The sequence below is a fragment of the Arvicola amphibius genome, chromosome 12 (assembly GCF_903992535.2).
Source record: "Arvicola amphibius chromosome 12, mArvAmp1.2, whole genome shotgun sequence".
Lineage (NCBI taxonomy): Eukaryota > Metazoa > Chordata > Mammalia > Rodentia > Cricetidae > Arvicola > Arvicola amphibius.
Genome location: NC_052058.2, coordinates 164,179,024 through 164,202,221, shown reverse-complemented (window position 1 = coordinate 164,202,221; position 23,198 = coordinate 164,179,024). Strand labels below are relative to the sequence as shown.

Here is a 23,198-nt window from a genome sequence, read left to right as displayed (position 1 = left end):
GCTATGGGGTTAGGACTGTTTAGGTTGGAGGACATAGCATGTTGGATGTGATAAGTTGTGTATTTTTTCCCCTATTTTTTCTTCTTGGTATCTTCTGAACGGAGAATCTTTAGTTTGCGAGATTTTTTTTTTTTAAGATTTATTCTTAGCTTTTAACACAAGTATGTGTGAATGCAGATGCCCACAGAACCCAGAAGAGGGCATTGGATCTCCTGGAGTTCCAGTTCCAGGCAGTGGTGGCCACTCTGCAGGGATGCTGTGAACCGCCCTGTGTGGGACACTCCCGCAGGCTGACCTATCTCTCCAGTCCCAAGTGTTAAGATTTTAAATTTGGTTAGTTTGTTGGTGGTGAGACAAGGAGAGAGACATGAACAAGGTGTTGCCCTGGTTTGGGTGAGAACGTGGCTCTAACGGTGGGGATGAGAGTCCAGCGCTCTCTTAAGGTTAAAATACTCATCCTTTGGATATAGATTGAGAGAAAGGGTTTGTGAAGATGCACTCAAGAAGAGAGATGAAGTATCATTTCTAAATTTCCAAAGTTGAGTAGGATTAGGCTTATATCTCGAAGTCGGAGAATTCAGAAAGAAGTTTTCAGAGTAGGTTCCAAGGGTAGCAAACGGAATTCAGAAAGAGGTTTTCAGAGTAGGTTCCAAGGGTAGCAGACAGAATTCAGAAAGAGGTTTTCAGAGTAGGTTCCAAGGGTAGCAAACGGAATTCAGAAAGGTTTTCAGAGTAGGTTCCAAGGGTAGCAGACAGAATTCAGGCAGCGCACTAGCCTAGCATTCAAGCCCCAATCCTGGAAAAAAAGAAACAGCATATGAATCTAATTTGAGAAGCAATTAATTTGAGATTTCCCCTAAGACATTTATTGATGAAACCAATGCTTTGCTCAGAAATGGAATCCCCACGGATGACAGAAGTGGCTAAAGCCACTATAGTGATTTCTTGTCAACTTGCCTTATTTTTACACAGTGATAGCCCAATGGCAAAACGTTTCATTCACGATGACTGAAGAGAGGGATCTCATCCCCACAAAGGACCCTTCCAGCGCTCACTATAGTGGCTATAGCGCCAGGCAGAGGGGGTGTTTCATTAGAGGTGTCAAACAGATCAGCATCAAGTACTGAAAACGGAAGGCTTGTAGATTTTGCTCCTCCTATAAATACCTGTGGATAACACTTAATAGTTAAGTGTTGGCATTAGTACACCTTACATCTGTACGGTGTTTTTAAAAGATCCCCCCCCCCATTATGTCCTTTGCTCTATAGTAATTTTGTGGTGGTGGGCAGGGTAGCTGTTGTCCATTTACAGCTGAAGTTAGAGATCAAGAAGTGGTTTGCTAAGGACTCCTGGCACTTACTGTGTAGCCCAGGCTAGCCTTCACCTTGTGGTCCCCCAACCGACGAATCCTGAGTGCTGTTACTGCAGTACCACTATGACCTGGTAATTATTCCTGTTCTTTTGTTCAGACTCCAGAATTTTTGTTGTTGTTGTTGTTTTTGTTTTTCAAGACAGGGTTTCTCTGTCACTTTGGAACCTGTCCTGGAATTAGCTCTTGTAGACCAGGTTGGCCTCGAACTCACAAAGATCAGCCTGCCTCTACCTCCCAAGTGCTGGGATTAAAGGTGTGAGCCACCATCACCTGGCTCAGACACCAGTATTTTAATGTAAACCTCACCTGAAAACAATTGACAGGCCTATACAGATGACAGGGTTATATAAGGTCCTGCCTCTTGGTAAGAGAATTAAGTTTACAAACCCATTGTTGCTAGGTAAGAATTACTACTAGATTCTAGTCATATATTCTATGAAGTTTTATCATCAAGTAGAATAAAATGTTTTGTTTGGAGAGGAGGGGAGCAAGTTGTCTTCTGTCAGCTGTATCTAACAGTTGTTTCTGACGATGGAATTCAGTTGTCTCCACAAAGTCTGTGGGTTTCTTGGAATTTCTCTTAGAAACTAGTTTTACTTTTGTAAGAACTTCTAAATACAGTTTATTTTAAACACTGAAAATCAAGCAAAAAAAATAGAAGACAGATTAAATGGCAACGTACCCATTTTTCGACCTTGAAGGAAGAATATTGCATAGGAATACTCAGAAGAGTTGAAGTCAGAGACAAAGAGAGTGGAGACGTGGAAGACCCAAGGTAATAGGAAAGATACCAGGTAAAGGGACACACAGACAGGGGTTGCTGCAAAGTCTTCGTGGAGACAGGCTAGAAAGGAAGATGGAGACTTGGGTCAAGTGGATGAAATGGGGTGGCCTATACTGTGAACATGTACTGTAGGGGCTAGCCCGCTTCTCCCGTGGGATGTGACCGCAGGCACTAATGTTGTATGCATAGGTCACATCCTCTACTGTTGTTTCTCTTTGATTAGACCTTCAGTAATCAAAGAATCAAAATTACATAAGCATTTACCTCACCCATAAGGGTCCTAACAGGAAATGCTTAATTTCATTAAAATCATTTTATTATAATTCCACTTCTACTAAATGATCACCATTTAGTGAATAAAATCTTAGTTTCGAAAAGAAACCATCCTTGCCAGGCAGTGGTGGTGCACACCTTTAATCCCAACACTTGGGAGGCAGAGGCAGGCGGTTCTCTGTGAGTTCTAGGCCAGCCTGGTCTACAGACCAAGTTCCAGGACAGGCATCAAAGCTACACAGAGAAACCTTGTCTCAAAAAAATGGAAAGAATAAAAAAATAAGGAAAAAAGGAAACCATCCTCTGGTCTCTTAATCTAAGATAACAGTTAATAGCTATGTTCTAGCCCAATGCTCAGCTAAGACTCTGAATTGTTAGGGCTGTCGTTGGGAGAGATAGCTCAGCAGTTAAGAGCACAGGCTGCTCTTCCAGAGGAGCCAGGTTCAATTCCCAGAACCTACTTGGTGGTTCACAACTGTTCAGTGTAGGAGATCTAATGCCCTCTCCTGACCTCCAAGGGAACCATGAAGGCACATGGTACACGGACATACATGCAGACAAAGCACCCATACACATAAAATAAAAACATTAAAACAACAAAACAGAACCGTTTGGGCCATCAGGGCACTGCCACTTCTTAGCTGATTTGTTTAAAACTCTCAGACTGTAAATATAACTGACCATTTTCTTACCACCACCAGCATTCTTTCCATTTAGTGAAATCCTGATTCACATTTTTACCTCAATTTTAACCCGTAGTTTAGGGTCAGAATTTTGAGTACTGATAAATTCTGCTAGCTTGCTGGCTAAAACAAAACAAAACTTTAGGTATTTTAAGAGAAGAAAAACATCAGAATTTAGATGAGACACACACACACACACACACACACCCTGCACCCCAGCCGGGAAAGAAACCAGAATCCTTTGCCTTGTGCTGCTGACTTCTAGGTTAGCTGCATTCCCAAGGATGGCAGAACAAGCCCTGGCCTCTGGGATGCGTCTGTCTGCTCTCCAGAGGGTAAGTGACAGAAACCGTGGGTGATAATGATGAACAGCCGAAAAGCTGTTTTGAGAAAGTCGATCTAGTTTCGAATTTGCTTTCTAGATCATGAATACTAGTCTATTCCCGGGAGATGCAGGCCATCTTAACCCTTTACGAGCCAGTGATTGAAAAGTCTGAGCTTCCTAGAATGCCACAAAATTTAACATAAACTAAGTTTCAAACACAATGCTAAGTACATCCACTTAGTTAAACTTTTTATTATGACAATTGACATATATTAAGTAAAAGAAATGACAAGTATTATAATAAAACATTTTGAAAATAAAGTTACAGTTAGGCCCACAGCTGTGAAATGGCTTAGGCCTGGGTTAGTACACGGAGAACGTCGATCCGACTGTAAGGAGACAGTCAACATTTCATTAACAAAAACATTGGCCCCAGCCACAACATATTTTGGTTCTCACCTTGAATATTGTACTTAAACAGCTACGCACTGTGGTTCTAGCACTCCTGAAGCTCTGAGCTCTCAGGGTCTGCCATACCTCTCAGACACAGGCTTCCCTAGATATCAGAATCGTGTTTCCAGTTCCCAGATTCCCGCCCTTAATCCACACCTCAGTACTGCGGGAGTGACTGTGCACTCCAGCTCCGCTTTGGCTGACGGCAGGGTCCTGAGTACACCAGGAGTTAGTCTCATGCCTCAGCTCTTATGGAAAAAAAAGCATTTTGAGAACCGCTCCAATTATTTTTATTTTATTCATAAGGAAAATAAAATATTTTATGAAAGCACATCTGAAAATCCAAAACACGTTCTGATTGGATACTTCCTGGAACTTAGTTACTACTTTATAAAATAAAGCGAGATTCAAAAGTAAGGCAATTTACAAACTCTTATCTCAAATTTGTACTCTTCACATTGAATTTCATGGTCCCTAAGTTTCTAAATGGGTGAAGAGAGCAAAGAAAATTATTTCCCAAATTAGCTGACAACAGGTGAAGGCTACTTAGAAATCATGACACACGGAGATGGATTTAATTCCTTATAGGAATGGTTATGGGCCAGGCAGTGCTGGCGCACGCCTTTAATCCCAGCACTCGGGAGGCAGAGGCAGGCGGATCTCTGGTCCACAGAGAGAGTTCCAGGACAGAGTCCAAAGCTACAGAGAAACCCTGTCTTGAAAACAAACAAAAGTTAATGCTATACAGGTAGTAAATTAGAATGATAAAATTACCAGATAGCAAAAAAAGTACTGGCATTTAAGAAGGTGTGGCGACAGCGTAGTGAAATGTGCCGTTAAGGCAAGACTCTAAAATTACTTACCAAATAAGGGGGGGATGAAAAACTGAACGTGATATCCCTTCCTGCCAAGTCTCAGCAAGCTGGGTAAGTCTACGGAATGGTCAGACAGTTCAGGTTTTTCCTTCTTTCCTAGCCCTGCCCCATTCCCACCTCCATCGCAACGTAGTGCATCCCTTAAAGTGCACATGGAACCCCATGGGAGTTTTAGGCAAGGTACCCACACACTACGATCAAGAACAAAACACACCAACGCCAACAATACCCTAGAGAAGCAGCACGAAGTCATGCACAGAAAGAATATGCTGCTGATTGCCAGATTTGGGGTGTTGCAGCTGTACTGATCCTGCAGACCCACTCACATTAAACTGTGTGTGTGTGCATGTGCGCGCACAGGGGTGGCCGGCGTATACTCATGCAGTGGGATGGAGGCTTTGGAAGGTTTTGTTCTCTTTTCTAGGGTTGTCCATATAGCAGTGCAGGACTGACATGCACCAACTCTGCTAAAGGGCAACAGAATGAAAAAGACCATGGCACAAGGGGTTAAACAATTTGAGGTTTAATTACATAATGCTCCTGTAGATGTTCTAGCATAAACACAACTGTAAAAATCTACATCCTATTTTAGGGTATTTCCCACCTCCCATTCCTTAAAAGCTGTACAGTTATAAAAAAATGTGACTCTCAAGCAAAATAAACTTTTTTTCTTGTTTTGCAACGTACAAAATAAGTTAAATGATTTAGAAGATCTTGAGCCATTAAGTCCCACAATGACTGTGTTCTAGCTGTCCACAAACATAACATGCAGCCTCCTGGCCTATGACCAGGACGGAATAAATAGAGATCAACAAACCCCAAAAACTTAAGTCAGACTCCTTCCGAAACTGATGAAAGTCAAGAAAATATATAGTTAAACCAGCATGTTCTTTATGTAAATCATCCAGTGGCAAAAAGAACAAGGCAGGTTATTCAGTCCTTTGCACATTTTCTAGCTTGTACCAGTTTGGCAGAAAAAGAAAACAAACCCACAAATATAGTTCCTTATTTTATTTTTCCTCATTCAAAATGTCTAGAGCTTAGTAAATCCCCATTCCTCTGGTAATTTATGTTCTTTCGCATATATTGTATATAGGACAGACATCTAAAACAGCAAGATAAAAACACCTTGAACTGAAAAGATCGCAGCGAATGTGCCAGAACAGTGTCTCCCCGAGCAAAGTGGCATATGTGTGGAAACAGGGCAGGAAGTTGTGGGCACGGCCTGAAAGGCGGAAATGCCAAGGGAACCGTTCTAAGCAACGTGTGAGAGGGTTGGTGTGAGCAGCAGGTGCTGAGTGCACGATCCAGTGCTTCCAAGCCAGGGCTACCTTATCTTGGCTTACGACTGATACATGGGGTCAAGTTATCCTCAGCATTATGCAGCCAGTTACCTAGCAAACGTTGGCACTCAAAGATGTTAACTCAGTTAAGGTGGATTGAAATATTCTGAAAATTAAGTGGAGACATAACAAAGCTTAAAAACTGAAGCTGGGCAGTGGTGGCGCATGCCTTTAATCCCAGCACTCAGGAGGCAGAAGCAGGTGGATCTCTTGAGTCAGAGGCCAGCCTGGTCAACATAGAGAGTTCCAGGACAGCCAGGGCTACAGAGAAACCCTGTCTCAAAAAACCAAAAAATAAAATAAATAAAAGCCACTGAAAGCAAAGGCCTATTCCTTCAGGATCGGGGACAAGCAGTGAGAGCACACACTGGCAGTTAGTGTGCCACCTCCATGGTTTACAGTGGGAATGGAGGATAAAACAGGAATGAATTTATTCTGAGAGTTCAATAATGGACCATATGAACACAGACAAGGACTATGTAGATTACAGCACACATGTGGTCTTGGCATTCTCTGACTCTCATGAGAACCAGAAATATATTCTGAGAATGTCAAACCAACAAGAAAAACTATTTTTCTCTAAACTTTCTATAATTGAATCATATTCATAATTTTGTCACAACTATTTATAAGTAAGTTCATGATGAGTTCAGTATTCTAGCAGTCATCCGGAACGTTGCATACATTACACATTTCCTCTTAAGGAAACTCTTGGTTTGAACACCTGTTCTAAAGCAGGAACCAGAGACCGGCTTGGCTGTGGCAGCGGGCCATGGAGTCACAGCATTATCTGAAGGTTAAGATTTGTTTTGTCTCCGGAGAGAACAGTTAGCAGTGGCTAGCACCTCTGCCTACAAATGAGGCTGACAGGAACTCCATCCTTCCCACTCAAAATTACCAGCACATTCTCCATCCTTCCCACTCTCTAAAGTGTCCACGTTTTCCTTAGTATATGTACTCTGCCTAAATGCCTGTGATATAGGATAGGTCCTAGCCACTAGAAAGTGAAAAGAGAACATTGTTAGCAATCTCCCCCCACCCCCACAACAATGCCATTAGCATCTGAAGTTCTTGGTTCTTTGGCAGATCACTTTTTAAAAAATAAGTTACCAGTAAACATGAATTCATTCTTAATGAAACTCTTCTTTATCCTCTGAATCTGCAACCTTGACAAACTGGAAAACGATGTCAAGGAAGCCTCATTGTGTTATGTGTACTCATTGTGTTATGTGTACTCATTGTGTTGTGTGTACTCATTATGTTATGTGTACTCATTGTGTTATGTGTACTCATTGTGTTGTGTGTACTCATTGTGTTATGTGTACTCATTGTGTTGTATGTACTCATTGTGTTATGTGTACTCATTGTGTTATGTGTACTGTTGGAAACATCACTTTGCAGTAACGTTCTACAATAAACATTAACTTGCCATCACACCAGTACAATCTGAGTCCTTTTCCTACACTGTTTCAAATCTGGCGAGTTTTCATGGCAAAGTAAACGCTCTGAATACTACTGTTTCTTCCACGATGCCTATGCTGTAGACCAAGAGTCTGAGACAAGTTCAATGCTTGTATTTCACAAGGCGCCAGGGAGTCACTGGTGTTATTAAAGGGACATTCTACAGATCAGTTGAGAATCTGCATCTCTCAAGACCCGACTTACTGCTTGCCTTTCCATCCTCCAGTTCTCAATGGCTGTATTGGAATTTTTGATACACATTTATTGACAGCAGCAACAGAAACCTCACTAGGAGCATATTCCAAGTGAGTACTTCTGAGAGTTAACAGACTCTGAGGGACAGAGTCTTAAACACTAAACATGGCAAGAGCTCTACCCAGCACGCACAAAGACCTGGATTCGATCTCAAACCTGAATATAAACAACAAAAAAAGTCAAGCAACAGAACTCTCTGGATACTAAGAAAGAATTAGTATGGATTAGCTGCCTGGATTACTACTGATAGCCAGTTGGTTAGTGAGAATGTAAGGTTAGAAGGGAGACACTCAAGTTTAGTGAGGATCAGGTAGCACACAGTGGTTCTGAACCCGTCAATGGGGCATTTGCTAAGTGGGAAACTCAGTCTTTACTGTGAAAATCACCGTGGGTTTTCCGTGACAGAAGTTACTTCACATTCCGCTACTGCTGCATTAGCTACTCGTCTGCAGCTTCTAATCGTCTGTATAAACAGTGAGAACTGATAGGTGGATGCAGGAGCTGGTGTGTGCAGAGGTGGAGACAGGCACAGGGAGAGCTGCTACGCACGGTGGCTCTCTCTGGCTGAGACCTTCTGAGACCGGGGGAAAGGAACCACTTACCATGCTCAAGTAGGAGTTCTTCTGTCTGTCTGTTCTAGACAGTTAAAGGTTTACTTGGCTGGTTTTCAAACAACAGTTAAAAGGGGGAGCTTAACAAGTGAGTGTGACTCCCTTCGGTCCTTTATTTCCTGCGCATGTCAGCCCACCCGTCCTCCCAGCACAAAACTGTTGCACGGTAAAAAGAACCACAGCTGGGCCTGTAGCAGCAGCTGCATCCTTGGGTTTTCTTTAAGCTGCTTTCATTGTTTGTTACGCAAATACAAGTTCATCACTAGAATCAAAGCAAAAATATCATCGGTCAGGTTTTCCGGAACTGAAGTGAAACAGAAATCCAGTAACAGAAAAAATAAAATCAGCGCTAAACTTTAAAGGCCAGAAGGTAAGATTTAAGGGCAGTCTCTGTCGAGGAACAGAAAGCAGGAGCACAAAGTTTCCAGAGAGGTCTCTATGATGCAAGTCCAATGACAGCTGTTAGTGACTCGGAAGAGAACGTCGTTCCCTGGGCCAGCAGCAGACAGCACTGGAACAGAGAACCTGGATCCTGGGCAAAGGCACACACTGAATCAGTGCTGAAGGCGTCAGGCCGTGCCAGGCGGAAAGAATCACAAATACTACAGCTATATGGGCTTAAGGCTGTGCCTGAAACTTCCCAACTGTGCCCGAAACTAAGATCAGTTCCTGTTTTAGTGCCAGCCATGTCCCGTTAGCTCATCAGAAACCGCTGATTCCTGAAGCAAAGGGCGAATCCTTCGAGTGTTGAGAGGTTCAGAATGGACGCAAACCAGAGGCTCGCAGTTCTGTTGGTTGTGTGACTATCAGTGGATTTTAATAGACGTACAGATTGGCCAAATGCCAGAACTACATTCATATCCTGCTAATGTATCCAGGTGGACAAAAATTCCAACACACACACACACACACACGCACACGCACACGCACCACAAGCTTAAACTCAAAACTAAAAACTTCTCAAAGGAACTGCTTTGTTTGTAGACTTCAATTTGAAGTAGATACTAAAGGGTAAGAACAGACCAGTGAGAGTTCGCCTGAAAATCCCTTTTGGGTCTTCAGATGTGCTAACAGACCACTGTCAGCTTAGCATCTCCACATAGGCTAGGTTTAGATGATTATATTCAAATCACATCTCAGCTAGTTAACACCACATGGCCGGAAGAGCTACCCGCACGGCAGGAAGGCCCACGCTCACTCTGCACCAGCTCCCACCAGACACAGTGCAGGGGCCACCATAGGACCACAGCAGACAACCCACTCCGGACTCGCTGCTAGCACGATCTGGCTGCCGCAGCACCGTTATACCATTTCCTATACGGATGCTTTTCAGATGATTTTGTGTGTCTGATTTTCTTTTAAACAAGAAACTCTACCTTAACAGAAACTTAGGGTAAAGTGTTGATATCATGTACTTCCATGGTCTCTTCTTTATTAGTGTGTGGTAACTCCAAGAGCAAACAAACTGATTTCACGAAGGCTACCACTACTAAGTGACGTATGTACGATGTTGTATCTACAATTCTCAAACTGCAACAGTAGACTGACCCTTAAACAGTTTGTTAATCACCATCTATGCCATGAGCGTTTAAATATAACATATATTTAATATGAAAAGCTAAAGCCCGGGTGCTTCTCCCGCCCTCAGCCTTGGAATGCATCCGTATCCACAGTTCCACAACGTCAGGAGAGCTCAGGAAATATAAAGTCAAAAATATACAAATCTTTGTTGTTATTATAATAAGATTTTTTTCCCATGAATGAAATTACCAAGGACCATGAACTTGGAAAAAGAAAATCAAAAGGAATTTACAGCAATTATTAATCTTCAAAGTTCAAAACTGGTCACTTCACAGAAAGACTTCAGGATTTGTTGAAATTTCTCTTGTAAAAAGTCGTTCTGTAGTGGCATTTTCTAGGAAAATTAAACAGCTTTTACTAACTGGCCCGCTGGTGTGAGAGCTACCGTGGAATAAATTAGCACAAAAATGGAAAGAAGTCTTATAACTGTTCACTGTTACAGACATAATCCACAAGGTCAGTCACTCGCAAAAGCTCATCTTCGTCCTCCTCTGGGGCCCCCACCTCCTGTCCACCACTTGTCCCATTGGGGGCTAGATTCACACTGGCCGTGCCGCTGTCCTTGGGGGTCTGGGACTTTTCAGCTGGCTTGCTCATCAAGTTCTCAATGGCTTTGCCTGGGCTCTGTCCGTTGGTGGAAGGCAAGTCCACTAGGCTGTAGTCCAATGGGCTCCCTACTTTGCCCACGTTCTCAAAGTCCTCTTCCTCGTCGCTCTCTATCCGGTAGGGCTTCTTGCTGCTCTCCTGCTCTGAGGGCAGGGCCCTGGGCTGGCTGTCGTGGGGAGGCTGCTCTGCATCTCCACGAGCATCGTCACAGCTCTCCTCGTCCGTCTCAATGCGGTGGAGCCGCTTGCGGGACGGTTTGCCTTCCTCTTCATCATCCTCATCCGTGCTTCGGCCCCGTTTCCGAACAGATCGCTTAGGTGCTTTCGTTAGCTCGTCATCTTCAGAGTTCTTGGTCATATAGCTCTCTAGAATAAACAATATTTAAGCTGTTGACACAATTAACAGTAAACACGCTCAAGCACGCCTATCTTTCCCAACATGCTCTGCAATAAATGGACTGATAGATATCTAACTCCCACCGCCAACTGCAACAATGCTTAATAAGATCTACAGTGGCTGGGTGGTGGTGGCGCAAACGCCTTTAATCCCAGCACTCAGGAGGCAGAGGCAGGTGGATCTCTTTAAGTTCGAGGCCAGCCTGGTCTACAGAGTGAGTTCCAGGACAGGATCCAGAGCTACAGAGAAACCCTGTCTTGAAAGAAAGAAAAAAAAAAAGCATCTACTGTGTATTTGACTTAGGGTCTGATGGTCCTTGAGCTAGGCGAGGGTAAACTGACGAGAACGAGAAGTCCCCTCTTCCTGACCGAGCGCCGTGTAAACACGTGAGGAAAGGGGAGTAAAGCCTCAGGAAGGCATGGCGGTGCGCACCTGTGATCCCATCTCGGGAAGTAGGGGGGGTCATAGATACAAGGCATCCAGGTCATGAAGTCCTTCTCAAAACACCAAAAACTAAAGCACATTACTGGGCATCACTCTGCATCACACCAGCTTTGAAGACCCTAAACTCCTCTGGTGCTGAGGGCCTTTGGGATCCAGCCCCAAGCCCTCTTCAGGGTTCGGATGGCTGCTATAACCGAAAGGAACTTCTTTGTTAGGGATCTGTGAGTGAAGAAACCTTGTCACTCACGTGCTGGTTCAAACACTTCTCTTTATTCTTCTGCCTCTATTCTAAGTCTCCTCACCTACTTCTAATTCCTCCTAACTTCTCCTCTAGACTCCAAACTTTCTCTCCCACAGGATGCTTAAAGCGATAATAAAAAATTATAAGAGTTACCTCTCATTGGTCAAAAGCACACTTCTAAGGTCAGCAACTAAGGAGTCAAACCATTTACCATGGCAACACAAGGGTTTCAAGGTTTCAGGACTAAGACTGTGACTGGGGGTAAGGGAGGCATGCTGCCGAGTGACAAACTTTGAGACATAAATCAATTGTTAGCACACTTGGCAAGCAAAAACTGTCATGCTTTTCTTGGTGCTTTGTGTAGCAACTGCGTTAGACATCTGGGACTCTTGACTTTACTTTGAGGTGGAAGTGAGCTAATTGTATACAGTTAGTCTGAGCAAAAGGAACAAAATAGGCTTTTAAGTGTCTACAGTCCTCGTGGGACAAACAGATCAAGTTATTGTAGCATGTCCTAGTATATATTCTATCTACCAAAACTGTATCGCTAAATGAAAAGTCATCTTTCTGACCATCCACAGATATATGTGCCCGTAAAACTGAGGTGTAATCATGAGATTACATATAACATCACATGACATTACACACTACAGGGCAGGTACTGGGGAGACAGAGTCAATGGTCCTGCAGGCCTTGCCTGGACAGGACCAACCTTCATCAGCGTCACTGCTCCGGTGGGCTGACGTCTGAATTATCAATTGCCATATGCTGTGTATTTACACAGCCTCTGACATTCTGGGAGACTGTGAATGTCTTAGTGTGGTCTGTGCTTGCTTTGTGGGTCCTCTCACCCAGTCTCGTCACTACACACACACCTACAAGCTGAGGAGGCTCTTGTTTTAGGCAACTGCTGAATTACAGATTAGTCAAACGCAAACATATGCTTAGATATCTAAAACGGCCTCTTCAGTCCAATGCAAACAAAAGAAATCCCAAAGGCCTTACGACAGTTTTGTTTTTAAAGCTGCTCAGTTCTTGATTTCTTTGAGTCTACCATCGAAACCTATCCTTGGAAAGCCGGAAAAGTGGCCTAGCAATTAAGACCTCTCGCTGCTCTTGATGAGCATCGGGTTTAGTTCCCAGCTCTGACAACCACATGTAATTCCAGTTCCAGGGAATCTGACTCCATTTGGTGTCCACAGGCACTAGGCATGTATTTAGTATATATACACGTGCACACACACACACACACACAACATGCATACACACACAAAATAAAGAAAAGTCAATCTTAAAAAACAGAACTATCCATAATTTTATAACTTTTTCCTCTTACAGCTGTGGACCTAGCTCCACCCAGCATCACCTCATTCCTGGACCACAGTTCTCCAAGCTCCTGCCTTGTTTACCCTCTTCATAATATAGCAGATACTAGTCATGTGGCTCCTTTAAATTAATTAAAATTAAATAAAGGCCAGGTGGTGGTGGTACACGCCTTGAATCCCAGCACTTGGGAGGCAGAGGGAGGTGGATCTCTGTGAGTTCAAGGCCAACCTGGTCTACAAGAGCTAGTTCCAGGACAGGCTCCAAAGCTACAGAGAAACCCTGTCCCGAAAAACAAACAAACAAACAAACAAATAAATAAAAATAAAACCAAAACTTCATTCCGTGCTCTGCCCGCTACATTTCAAGTGCTCAGCCACAACAGGTGAATTGCTGAATTAATTAGCATGGACATAGACTATCCCATCACTGCAGAGATCCAGTGATACAGCTCTGCTCTTTTTCTGAAATTACCAATTTTTTTTTTTGGGGGGGGGGAGGTCAAGTAAGACTTCCCCATGTTCTATCAGAACTATTCACTTTGTACAAGGAAGCTAGAGACAGTATGTAAACAAACAGATATAACCATCTGCTAATAAAGCCTGATGCGCAAAAAAATGTTTCTTTATGCAAGCATGTGAACTGTGGCTTGCACGTGAACTGTGGGCCTGCTGGCTTCTGATGCTGACACATTTAGTTCTAGCAACCCTGAGCCTCCTTTCCCTGAACGTGCTGGGCACAGTTAGCTCAGGCTTTGGGTTTGCTGCTGCATCTGTCACTGGTACTTGTTCTGGTGATAGCTGTCAAACTCCTACCCGACATTTGGGTCAGGTGTGTGTGGTGCCGGAGCCGAGCACTAGGACCTCATGCGTGCTGGGCACCTATTCCACCACTATGTCTTAACTTCGCTCCCTAAGTGATTTTTTTTCTCAACACGGAAATCTGAAATCCATACTTCTAAAGCCTTTTATCTGTCTCATATCTTACATTCTAATACTTATTTTATGATTGTCTCCCCCTACCTCAAGAGTTACATGAGGATTATTGTGTTCTGTCCAGTTAGTAGTACTTACACCAGAGTAGAGTTCACAAATATCCACAGTTACTAATGGAGTAATAAATTTGGTTTTCTCTTTATGATGACACGTCAGACAGTTCACCCCTTTAGACTCCTACATCCACATACTCTGTCAGCCCTCATGCTTAATTTGTAAATGGAATATCCAAAGCAGATCACAAACAATAACAGATTAAATGCTTTAAGTTCTCTTAACCACTGAGCCACCTCTCCTACTCCCACAAATGAATATTTTAGACTGTGTCCTCCCTATAATAGTTTGTAACTTTTCTGTACAGTGTAGCTCAAGGGGTTACATACAACAGACCCCAGCGGAAATGCAGTGAAGTCGGGAAGGACAACAGGTAACAGGGTGTGAACGTGCTTGGCCACTCAGTGCACCAGAGGTATTTTAAAATAGAGCAAAAGCAACAACAAGGAGCAGAGTAAGGCACAAAGCAAGTCAGAAGAACTAAATACAACAGAACCCATCAAAACTAGCATCCGGGGGCTGCAGAGCACCAGAAGATCTTCCAGCGGACCTGAGTTCAATTCCCAGTACCCACAGGGTGGCTCATAACAAAATATCTATAGTAGGAATTGACGCCCTCTCCTGTCGTGTAAGCATACATGAAACTACAGCACTCAAAGACACATAATACATGAATGAATAAGGATGCCTTTAAAATGTAGCATTCTATCAAGAGTGGTTTATTTAAATTATAATAATTAATAAATGGGGTAAAAGTACTAGGATTTATTCCAATCACACTAGTGATTTTATGCATTAATCCTCCTTCCGCTCACCTTCACTCTCTGAGCTGGAGAGCCTGCGCTTGTGGACTCGCCTGATTTCTTTACCACGCCGTATACTTTTCTGGGAACCATCACTTTCTGAATCTTCTTTGTAGTTGATCTGTCTTTTCTGGTTCCTTCTTGACCGTCTTCGCCGGGTTTCCACAAACTCATCACTAAAGGCATCGCTAAAGTCACTTTCTGTTTAGAGGGGAACAAAGAAGAACAAAACTTAAATCCATTGGTAGTTTAACAGGTTCAGGCTATAAAAACATAAAGTTTATAGAGCTCAGTTGTAAATATTTTTTGTTGAATAAGTTTTATAAATTTTATTTCCTTTTCAATAAAAATTAATTTGCCAAATATCACAAATGTGCACTTGTGGATTTTCTCAGCCCAGGCTGGCCTCGAACCTCTGCCCTTTTTTTTTTTTTTTTTTTTTTTTTTGGTTTTTCGAGACAGGGTTTCTCTGTGGCTTTAAAGCCTGTCCTGGAACTAGCTCTTGTAGACCAGGCTGGCCTCGAACTCACGGAGATCCGCCTGCCTCTGCCTCCCGAGTGCTGGGATTAAAGGCGTGCGCCACCACCGCCCGGCCCTCTGCCCTTCTTGGCACCACTCTCTGGGAACAGGGATTACAGGTGCCACACCATATGTAGTGGGGCTTCAAACATGCCAGGCAAGCATCCCCTGGATAACCCCAGCCTCACAAATGCATATATTATCAGTTAATTACCAAGATTAAAAAAAACGTAGGGAAAGAAGACAGAAGGAGAAGTGAGAGGAGCTAAAGGACAAGAAGGAGACGGGCGGACGTACAGCGCAAAGGTAGCACGCTTGCCTCGCGCTCCGTACCCAGCAGTGAGAAGGGGAAAGCTGTAAACTCCTATTTTGTAATACTTCACATTACACTCCGCTGACGAGAGTAACCTGGAGTGCCTAGCCACAAGTAGGCCATCTCCATGACACCCACCTCCTGCAAGGCTCAGGGACCAGCACAGCAGAGGTGTGTCTCCTACACAAACTGTAGGAGACAGAGGTGAGGACGAGAGCCAAACTGGTTCCTGGACAGGAAAGGACAGCTGTACTTAAACTCAGAGCTAGGGATCACTGCACACGATCAGGCAGTAAACATTCGAGCATGCAGGAGCAAAGGGCTCCCAAACTGAAGGATTCAAGAGGGACTGATGGCTTCTGGGGGAAACAGAAGCACATTTGTGGTAAGGGTGTGGCCCCAGATAGACATGTTCCAATGGATGGCCCGAAACCCACAAGTTCACGAGCAACACAGACTGGATTTGGTAGACTTAAAAATAAATAAATAAAAATAAAAGAGGACTGGAGAAATGGCTCAGTGGTTAAGAACACTGACTGCTCTTCCAGAGGTCCTGAGTTCAATTCCCAGCATCCACATGGTGACTCACAACCATCTGTAATGAGATCTGGCGCCCTCTTCTGGTGTGCGGGCATACATGGAGGCAGAATGTTGTATACATAATCAATAAATAAATCTTAAAAAGAAAAGAAAAAGGCATACCATATGGTTGGAAGAGGAAGAGGGTGGGTCTGGGGGAAGCCGGGGAGAAGTGAAAGAGTTAATATAGTCAAAGTACATTTTATGTTTGTATTATGAAATTCTCAGAGGGAAAAATATATTAAAAAAATGTTATGGTTTAATTACAGCAAACATGGTTTTTAATATTTCTCTAGTATCATTCCTCAGTTTCTAATTACCAAATTAGTTTTTGGATTGCATTGTTAGAATGTTTTGATTTTAAAAAATGCTGACTGAATTCTTTTTTTTTTTTTTTTTTTTTTTTTTTTGGTTTTTCGAGACAGGGTTTCTCTGTAGCTTTGGAGCCTGTCCTGGAACTAGCTCTTGTAGACCAGGCTGGCCTCGAACTCACAGAGATCTGCCTGCCTCTGCCTCCCAAGTGCTGGGATTAAAGGCGTGCGCCACCACCGCCCGGCTCTGACTGAATTCTAAATTGAGTTTTATAACAAAAATATTTAAATGACTTTTGGAGTGAATTAGAACAGAACTTCCAGTTTTTAAAACCAGCTCAAAGACATTTCCTCCAGTCTGCACTGAGAGGCAGCAGTCCCGGCGCTGGCAGGGAAGATGTCTCTGACGCGCAGCATCAGCTGGATCGAGAGAAGCTTTCCTCACATAAAGCTAAGCACATCTGTTATCAACAGCATGCAAAATTAGGTTTCCAAAGTAACTGTTTTATTAAACTTTCCCCCAGTTATTTATTCTCTCTGTGTGTCTGTCTCTCCCTGTGCGTGCGTACATGCGGAAGTCGGAGGACAGCTTGAGGGAATTGGCTCTTTCCTTCTGCCATAAGGGTCCTGGAGATCAAACACAAAGCTGTCAGGCTCAGGAATATGCACCCTACACTCACTGAACAATGGTTTTGGTCAAAAGTTTTTTAAATTGCATAACAACAGGGTCTCACTATGTCCCCCTGGCTGGCCTGAAACTTGTTATACAGACCAGGCTGGCCTTGAAAGCACAATGATTTGCCTGCCTTGACCTCCTGAAGACTGGGATTATAGGCATGGTCCACCAAGCCCAAACCAAAAGAATCTTTGAAAATATATTTTTTAGTTTTGTTTTGTTTTTCAAGACAGGGTTTAGCTGTATAGTGCTGGCTGTCCTGGAACTCACTCTGTAGACCAGGTTGGCCTCAAACTCAGTGATCTGCCTGCCTCTGCCTCCGAGTTCTGGGATTAAAGATGTGCACCACAACCACCTGGTTTAAAAATACATTTACTTGGGACTGGAGAGATAGATGACTCAGTGGTTTAAGGCACTGGCTGCTCTTCCAGAAAACCCAGGTTCAATTCCCAGCACCCACACAGCAGCTCACAGCAGTCTGTGACTCCAGTCCCAGGAGAGGACATCTTCGCACAGACACAACAACAAAGCAAAGAAACATCCCTAAAAGGAAAAACAGTTTAAAGGTTTATTCAGTCAATGTTTGACTCACTTTATATCTTTCACAATACTTAAGTACTAGAAGTTGTACAAAGGCAGCTCAGGAATAGAAGTTTGCGAGCAGAACATCTAAGAAGCCCTGGTGTGCATTAATCCCAGAACTCGGGAGGCAGAGACAGGCGGATCTCTATGAGCTTGAGGCCAGCCTGGTCTCCAGAGTGCCAGGACAGGCTCCAAAGTATTCTCAAAACTACTTGGCACCAGAAGGATTTATCATTACCATTCATTCTAAGAACTGATATGACGGTAACACATTAACTGACATGAATTTTCTCAGACGTGCTCTGGTGAAACAGAAGTGACAAGCAAGTCATGAGAAAGGACTCCAGCGCCTCGTCAGGAGGCCACGTCACAGCTAAGGACAATTCCAACACCACGTAACTCTGGGAGTCACAGAGCAACGGAGAAGGCATTTTACCAGAGTCTCTACTGTCCTCCTCAGACTCCTCCTCCTCTTCATCATCATCAGAGTACTTTTTCTTTGGGGTCTTTCTCCGCAACCGCCTGCTTTGCCGCATTGGCCGAGAAGGATGCCGCCTCAGTCTGCGGCCACAGAAGTCCACGTCACTGTCCTCATTAGATGGCGGATCTTCTTCGCTTTCATCTGGGTTTTCATCAGAAACAACGAACTCATCCTGAGACCTGTGCAGGAAAACCCGGGCACGTCACAATGGTGCACTCAGTGCTTGTTTGTAAAGCCACAGTTACAAGTGAAAACCAGCTTCCATAGTTCCAAACACAAGCTGTAATGAATCATGAAACAGTAAGTAATTTTAAAGGCATACTTGGAAAATTATGTCAACTTCCGTCTGTAAAACACCTACTGTTCTCTTGTAGGAGCTGTGAAGACCAACTGAAACTAAATTTCACACATAAACTTCTTTCACTGGCCTCTTTGGAAGCATCTTAAATCCAACACTACTTCCCAAGCCCCTCTTCATCTATCTGCCAGCCTGATATATACATTTTCAATATAAAAATGTTGACTGCTTATGGGGAGGGACGGGGTACTTGTGCTGGACACGGATGCCAGCCAACAACCTGTCCAGGCAGTGTCCTCCCAGGCTGACATGGCTTCTAGGAACTGAAGTCAGTCTGGCAGGACTGGGTGCTCAACTATCAGGTCTTGAGAATCTTCACCCATCAATAACCCAGACAGAGGCTTTGTGCGCATCCTGACATCTCCTTTCATCTCATACCTCAGATCTTTGGGTGTTTCTTTTCTTTCTTTCTTTTTTTTTTTTTTTTAAAGAAAAAAACATTTTTAGGACAGAGTTCAAATCTGTACGCATGACAAAAGAAGAGAAATAGAAAAACCTCACTTGATAATTTTTCTATGTTCTGGTTGTGGCTTCACCATAGCATTGTCTATTTTATTCTTTCTGTTCAGGGAATTTCCTAACTATTCCTCCACATTGGACAGGAGCTTCTCTGTTCAGGCTGCTTACTTCTCTCACCCTAAGCTCTCTAAATGCATGGGCCGCTCAAAATATTCATCTTGACATGTCTTCCTAAGTGAGGGTTCCCCAGCCACCGCAGACGGAGCCATCTCCCTTCTGTACCCTAACTTCCTTTATCTATGTTCTGTACCCCATCTCCCTTCTGTACCCTAACTTTCTTTATCTATGTTATAGGCAGTGCAGGGCACCTTTTCTGGGGTGTATACACTTCCTGCTACATCTTTGATGGAGCGAAAAGGAGAACCACCACAGTATGGTTCAGACACGCTCTGTACAGAAGGCGTTCTAACCCTAACATTGGATTGGCTGCCTCTTCTAACCTCTACAGAGCACCAGAGAAGACAGTAACTATTTACTTCTTTTATAATTTCCCACACTTGATTAAAAACCACTGACAGACTGGGTAAGAGAAGGTAGTATAAGGAAAGATGTCAATAAATAAAACTTCAATAATAGTTAATCAAATTTAGATGCAAATTTTAAATATTAAAAAATCATAAACGTAGCTTTAATTTTAATCTAAAATGAATCAAAATGAGGAATCTCAAATCTGCTTTAAATATCTTGAAAATCCAGACTGCCCATGTACACAAAGACTGAAGCCACAACCTAACACAGCCAAGGACCTCTCAGGACCGCCCCGGCTCCGGGCAGGGGGGGACTGGCGCCTGCCGTCCTGGCTCCGTGCACCCAGGGAAGGGACTGGCGCCTGCCGCCCCGGCTCCGTGCAGGGAGGGACTGGCGCCTGCCGCCCCGGCTCCGTGCAGGGGGGGGACTGGCGCCTGCCGTCCTGGCTCCGTGCAGGGGGGGACTGGCGCCTGCTGCCCCGGCTCCGTGCACCCAGGGAGGGGACTGGCGCCTGCCGCCCCGGCTCCGTGCAGGGGGGGACTGGCGCCTGCCACCCTGGCTCCGTGCAGGGGGGGACTGGAGCCTGCCACGCACCCGTCACTGATCTTGAACTCGTCCTCGCTCTCCTCCTCATCGAGGTTGCTGTCACTATCCAGATCATTAAGTCGCCGGCGCTTCTTCCTGCGGGCAGCCGTTGCTCTCTGAGGCCGTTTGTTCTCCTTTCGTTCTTCATCCAAAATAGTGGAGATGTCTTTCCCACGGTGACTTGTGATGGTGGAGATATCTTTTCCTCGGCCAACCCCTGAGAGGAAGAGGTAACTGCATGTTTATCTGCTTTATTTTCCTCAGAACTATGCAGGCTGCTTACAACGTCAGCTGACAATGTCTACAGAAAGAATTAACACGCCTATCTTACTAAAACACACATTCATTTCTTTATTTCATTGCTTTTTGGTGGAGGGCTGTTAAAAAAAAAAAAAAAAAAAAAAAAAAAAAAAAAAAAAAAAAAAAAAAAAAAAAAAAAACACCTCTCTGTGCAGCCCAGGTTGGTCTTGAATTTGTGCTCCTTGTGCCTTGTCCCCCTGATCTGCAGATCTGTGTCAGCTTACTCGGCCCAACACTCTTTACTGCACTGTCTAAGTGTTTTGCTTACATGTATGCGTGTGTAGTACATGCATGCCTGGTACCTAAGGTTGGAAGAGAAATTTGAATTCCCTAGAATTAGACTTAACATGGTTGTGAGTTACGAAGTCGGTACTGGGCACCTGACCTAGGCCCTCTGTAAGAACAAGGGATTTTATCCTGGGGCCATCTGTTTAGACCCTCATAGAGTTCTTCAGTTCTTTCTCGATTTCATTTTATATTGTGTGTGTGTGTATGTTGTGTTCACACATTCCAAGGCAGTGCTGGGATTAAAACCATGTGCCACCAGGGCCTGGCACGACCCATCTTTAAAGGAAGCAGCTCGGAGACTCCTGGGGCAGTCACAAAGCCGCCCAGCTGCCGTCACTCTCCTCACTCAGAAGAGAAGCCGCACACCTGGTAGCATTTGCTCAAGAATCTTCCTGAGTCAGAACAGAAAAAAATTTGATAAAGACATAAATAAAAGATCCAATTTTGGCCAGACGTGGTGGCGTACGCCTTTAATCATAGCACTTGGGAGGCAAAGGCAGGCAGATCTCTGAGTTCGAGGCCAACCTGAGCTAGAGAGAGAGTTCCAGGACAGACCCCCAAAGCTACAGAGATAGCCTGTCTCAAAAAAAAAAAAAAAAAAAAAATCAACAAAGACACAAAAAACCCCACAACTCTGAAAGGCTATAATATCAGTTTCTTTATAAAAAAACCTGATTATTGATCCATTCTGAAATTTTCACAGTAACAAGTAGAAACCAGAAAGTTCTACATGAGAGCATTAGTACCTGGCTAAATAACACTTTAACAACCTTATGAGTTTCTTATAGTGCTATTCTAAAGACAGTTAAGGCTGGTCATGGTGCAGGTCTTTAATCCCAGCATCCAGGAAACAGAGGCAGGAAGATCTCTGTAAATTAAAGACTGGTGTGGTCTACAGAGACAGCTCCAGAACAACCAGGACTATAGAAAGCTACCCTTTATCAAACAAAATAGAAACAAACAAACAAACAAAAGAAACAAAGAACGAGTAGAGAAGGCAATTAAATGAGTAAATTTATTTTTAACAGATTTATACTGTCATTCAGATTATCCATACATTTTGAGGCTTGGCTGTTGAAAAGACAATAGGAAAGTTTCCTGAGTATTCTAATTAGAACCAGACATAAATTGTTTGATAAAGGAATTTAAAATTTTGTATTAGATCATACAAAAATTAGTAATCAGTTCTGATGTAATGCACCAGCACTATGTCAGCAAATTACTTGAACATGAGCGAGTTCATTCAGTGTTAGCACTGGGGAGGGGAATAATCTGCTGGGAGAAATATGTGAAAAGGAATAAATGTGAAACATACCCCCTCCATCAGCCTCCTTGATATCATCTTCTATAGCTTCATCAATCGCTTCATCGAACTCATCAAACCTAAAATGAACACAGTAATCAGATTGCATACTGTATCTGTGCTTGATTTCCAAAGACTACCTACACAAAGTGGCTGTTTGTCTGTCTGTGTCCCCACCCAACTCATATGTGATGGTCATGGCATGGGTCACTCATGAATATGATTGACAGGAAGAAAAAAAGAGAAACCACGAGTGCCTTGGCTTCTTCTGCCATGAGAAGCTAAAGCAAGAGAACGGCCCTATCCGTAAAGGAGCAGACATCAGACCTGTCTTAGAGCAGCTACCACGTGAGCACAGAGAAGGTGCCCTTGAAAAGTCAGAACCAGGTCCCCACAAACTCCCAGTCTGTCAGCACTGTGATCTCAGGATCTGTCAGGACTGCATTCTGAGAGCTATGCAGCTGGTGGCGTTTCCACACAGGAGTGCAACAGATGAGGACACCATCAGCATGTGCAGAAGGCACTCTACACTCACACACTCTCTAGACAACCAACACCACCACAGATTGTAAACTTTAGCTTTCTGGATTATAAAGTCCTGAACTGTGCCATCTGTAAAACAAATGTCAAGTAAATACCGATGGCCATGTGACAAAACTTCAGACATGGAAATTTTCCTTATACCTGGTTCTCATAAAATGCTTTGCTTCAATCATATAAACATAGAAGCCATTCCTGGGTTATAGACTATACAGAACCTGATGTGATGTCCTTCTGTACACATGTTGCTTTTACTGGTTAATACTAAAGAAGCTGCTTAGGACTATGACAGGGCAGAATAAAGCAAGGCGGGAATTCCAAGCAGAGATAGAGGAAAAAGAAGGTGGAGTAAACCACCAACCTGCCTTGTGGCAAAGTACAAAATAATAGGAATTGAGGGGCTGGAGAGATGGCTCAGAGGTTAAGAGCATTGCCTGCTCTTCCAAAGGTCCTGAGTTCAATTCCCAGCAACCACATGGTGGCTCACAACCATCTGTA

The 23,198-nt window shown here is 43.6% G+C and overlaps 1 protein-coding gene across 1 annotated transcript in view; it reads right to left on the bottom strand.

The window, feature by feature from the left end:
* Positions 1-5,552: 5,552 nt before the first annotated feature.
* Rsf1 (remodeling and spacing factor 1) overlaps positions 5,553-23,198 on the bottom strand; it is a 110,251-nt gene continuing 92,605 nt past the window's right edge. Inside the window, exons 12-16 of the mRNA XM_038313580.1 lie at positions 22,173-22,240; positions 20,279-20,486; positions 18,295-18,518; positions 14,891-15,079; positions 5,553-10,987 (exon numbers count right to left, since the gene is read on the bottom strand). Of these exons, the coding sequence (XP_038169508.1) occupies positions 10,437-10,987; positions 14,891-15,079; positions 18,295-18,518; positions 20,279-20,486; positions 22,173-22,240 (1,240 nt within the window). The 3' untranslated portion in view covers positions 5,553-10,436. The remainder of the gene's footprint in view (positions 10,988-14,890; positions 15,080-18,294; positions 18,519-20,278; positions 20,487-22,172; positions 22,241-23,198) is intronic.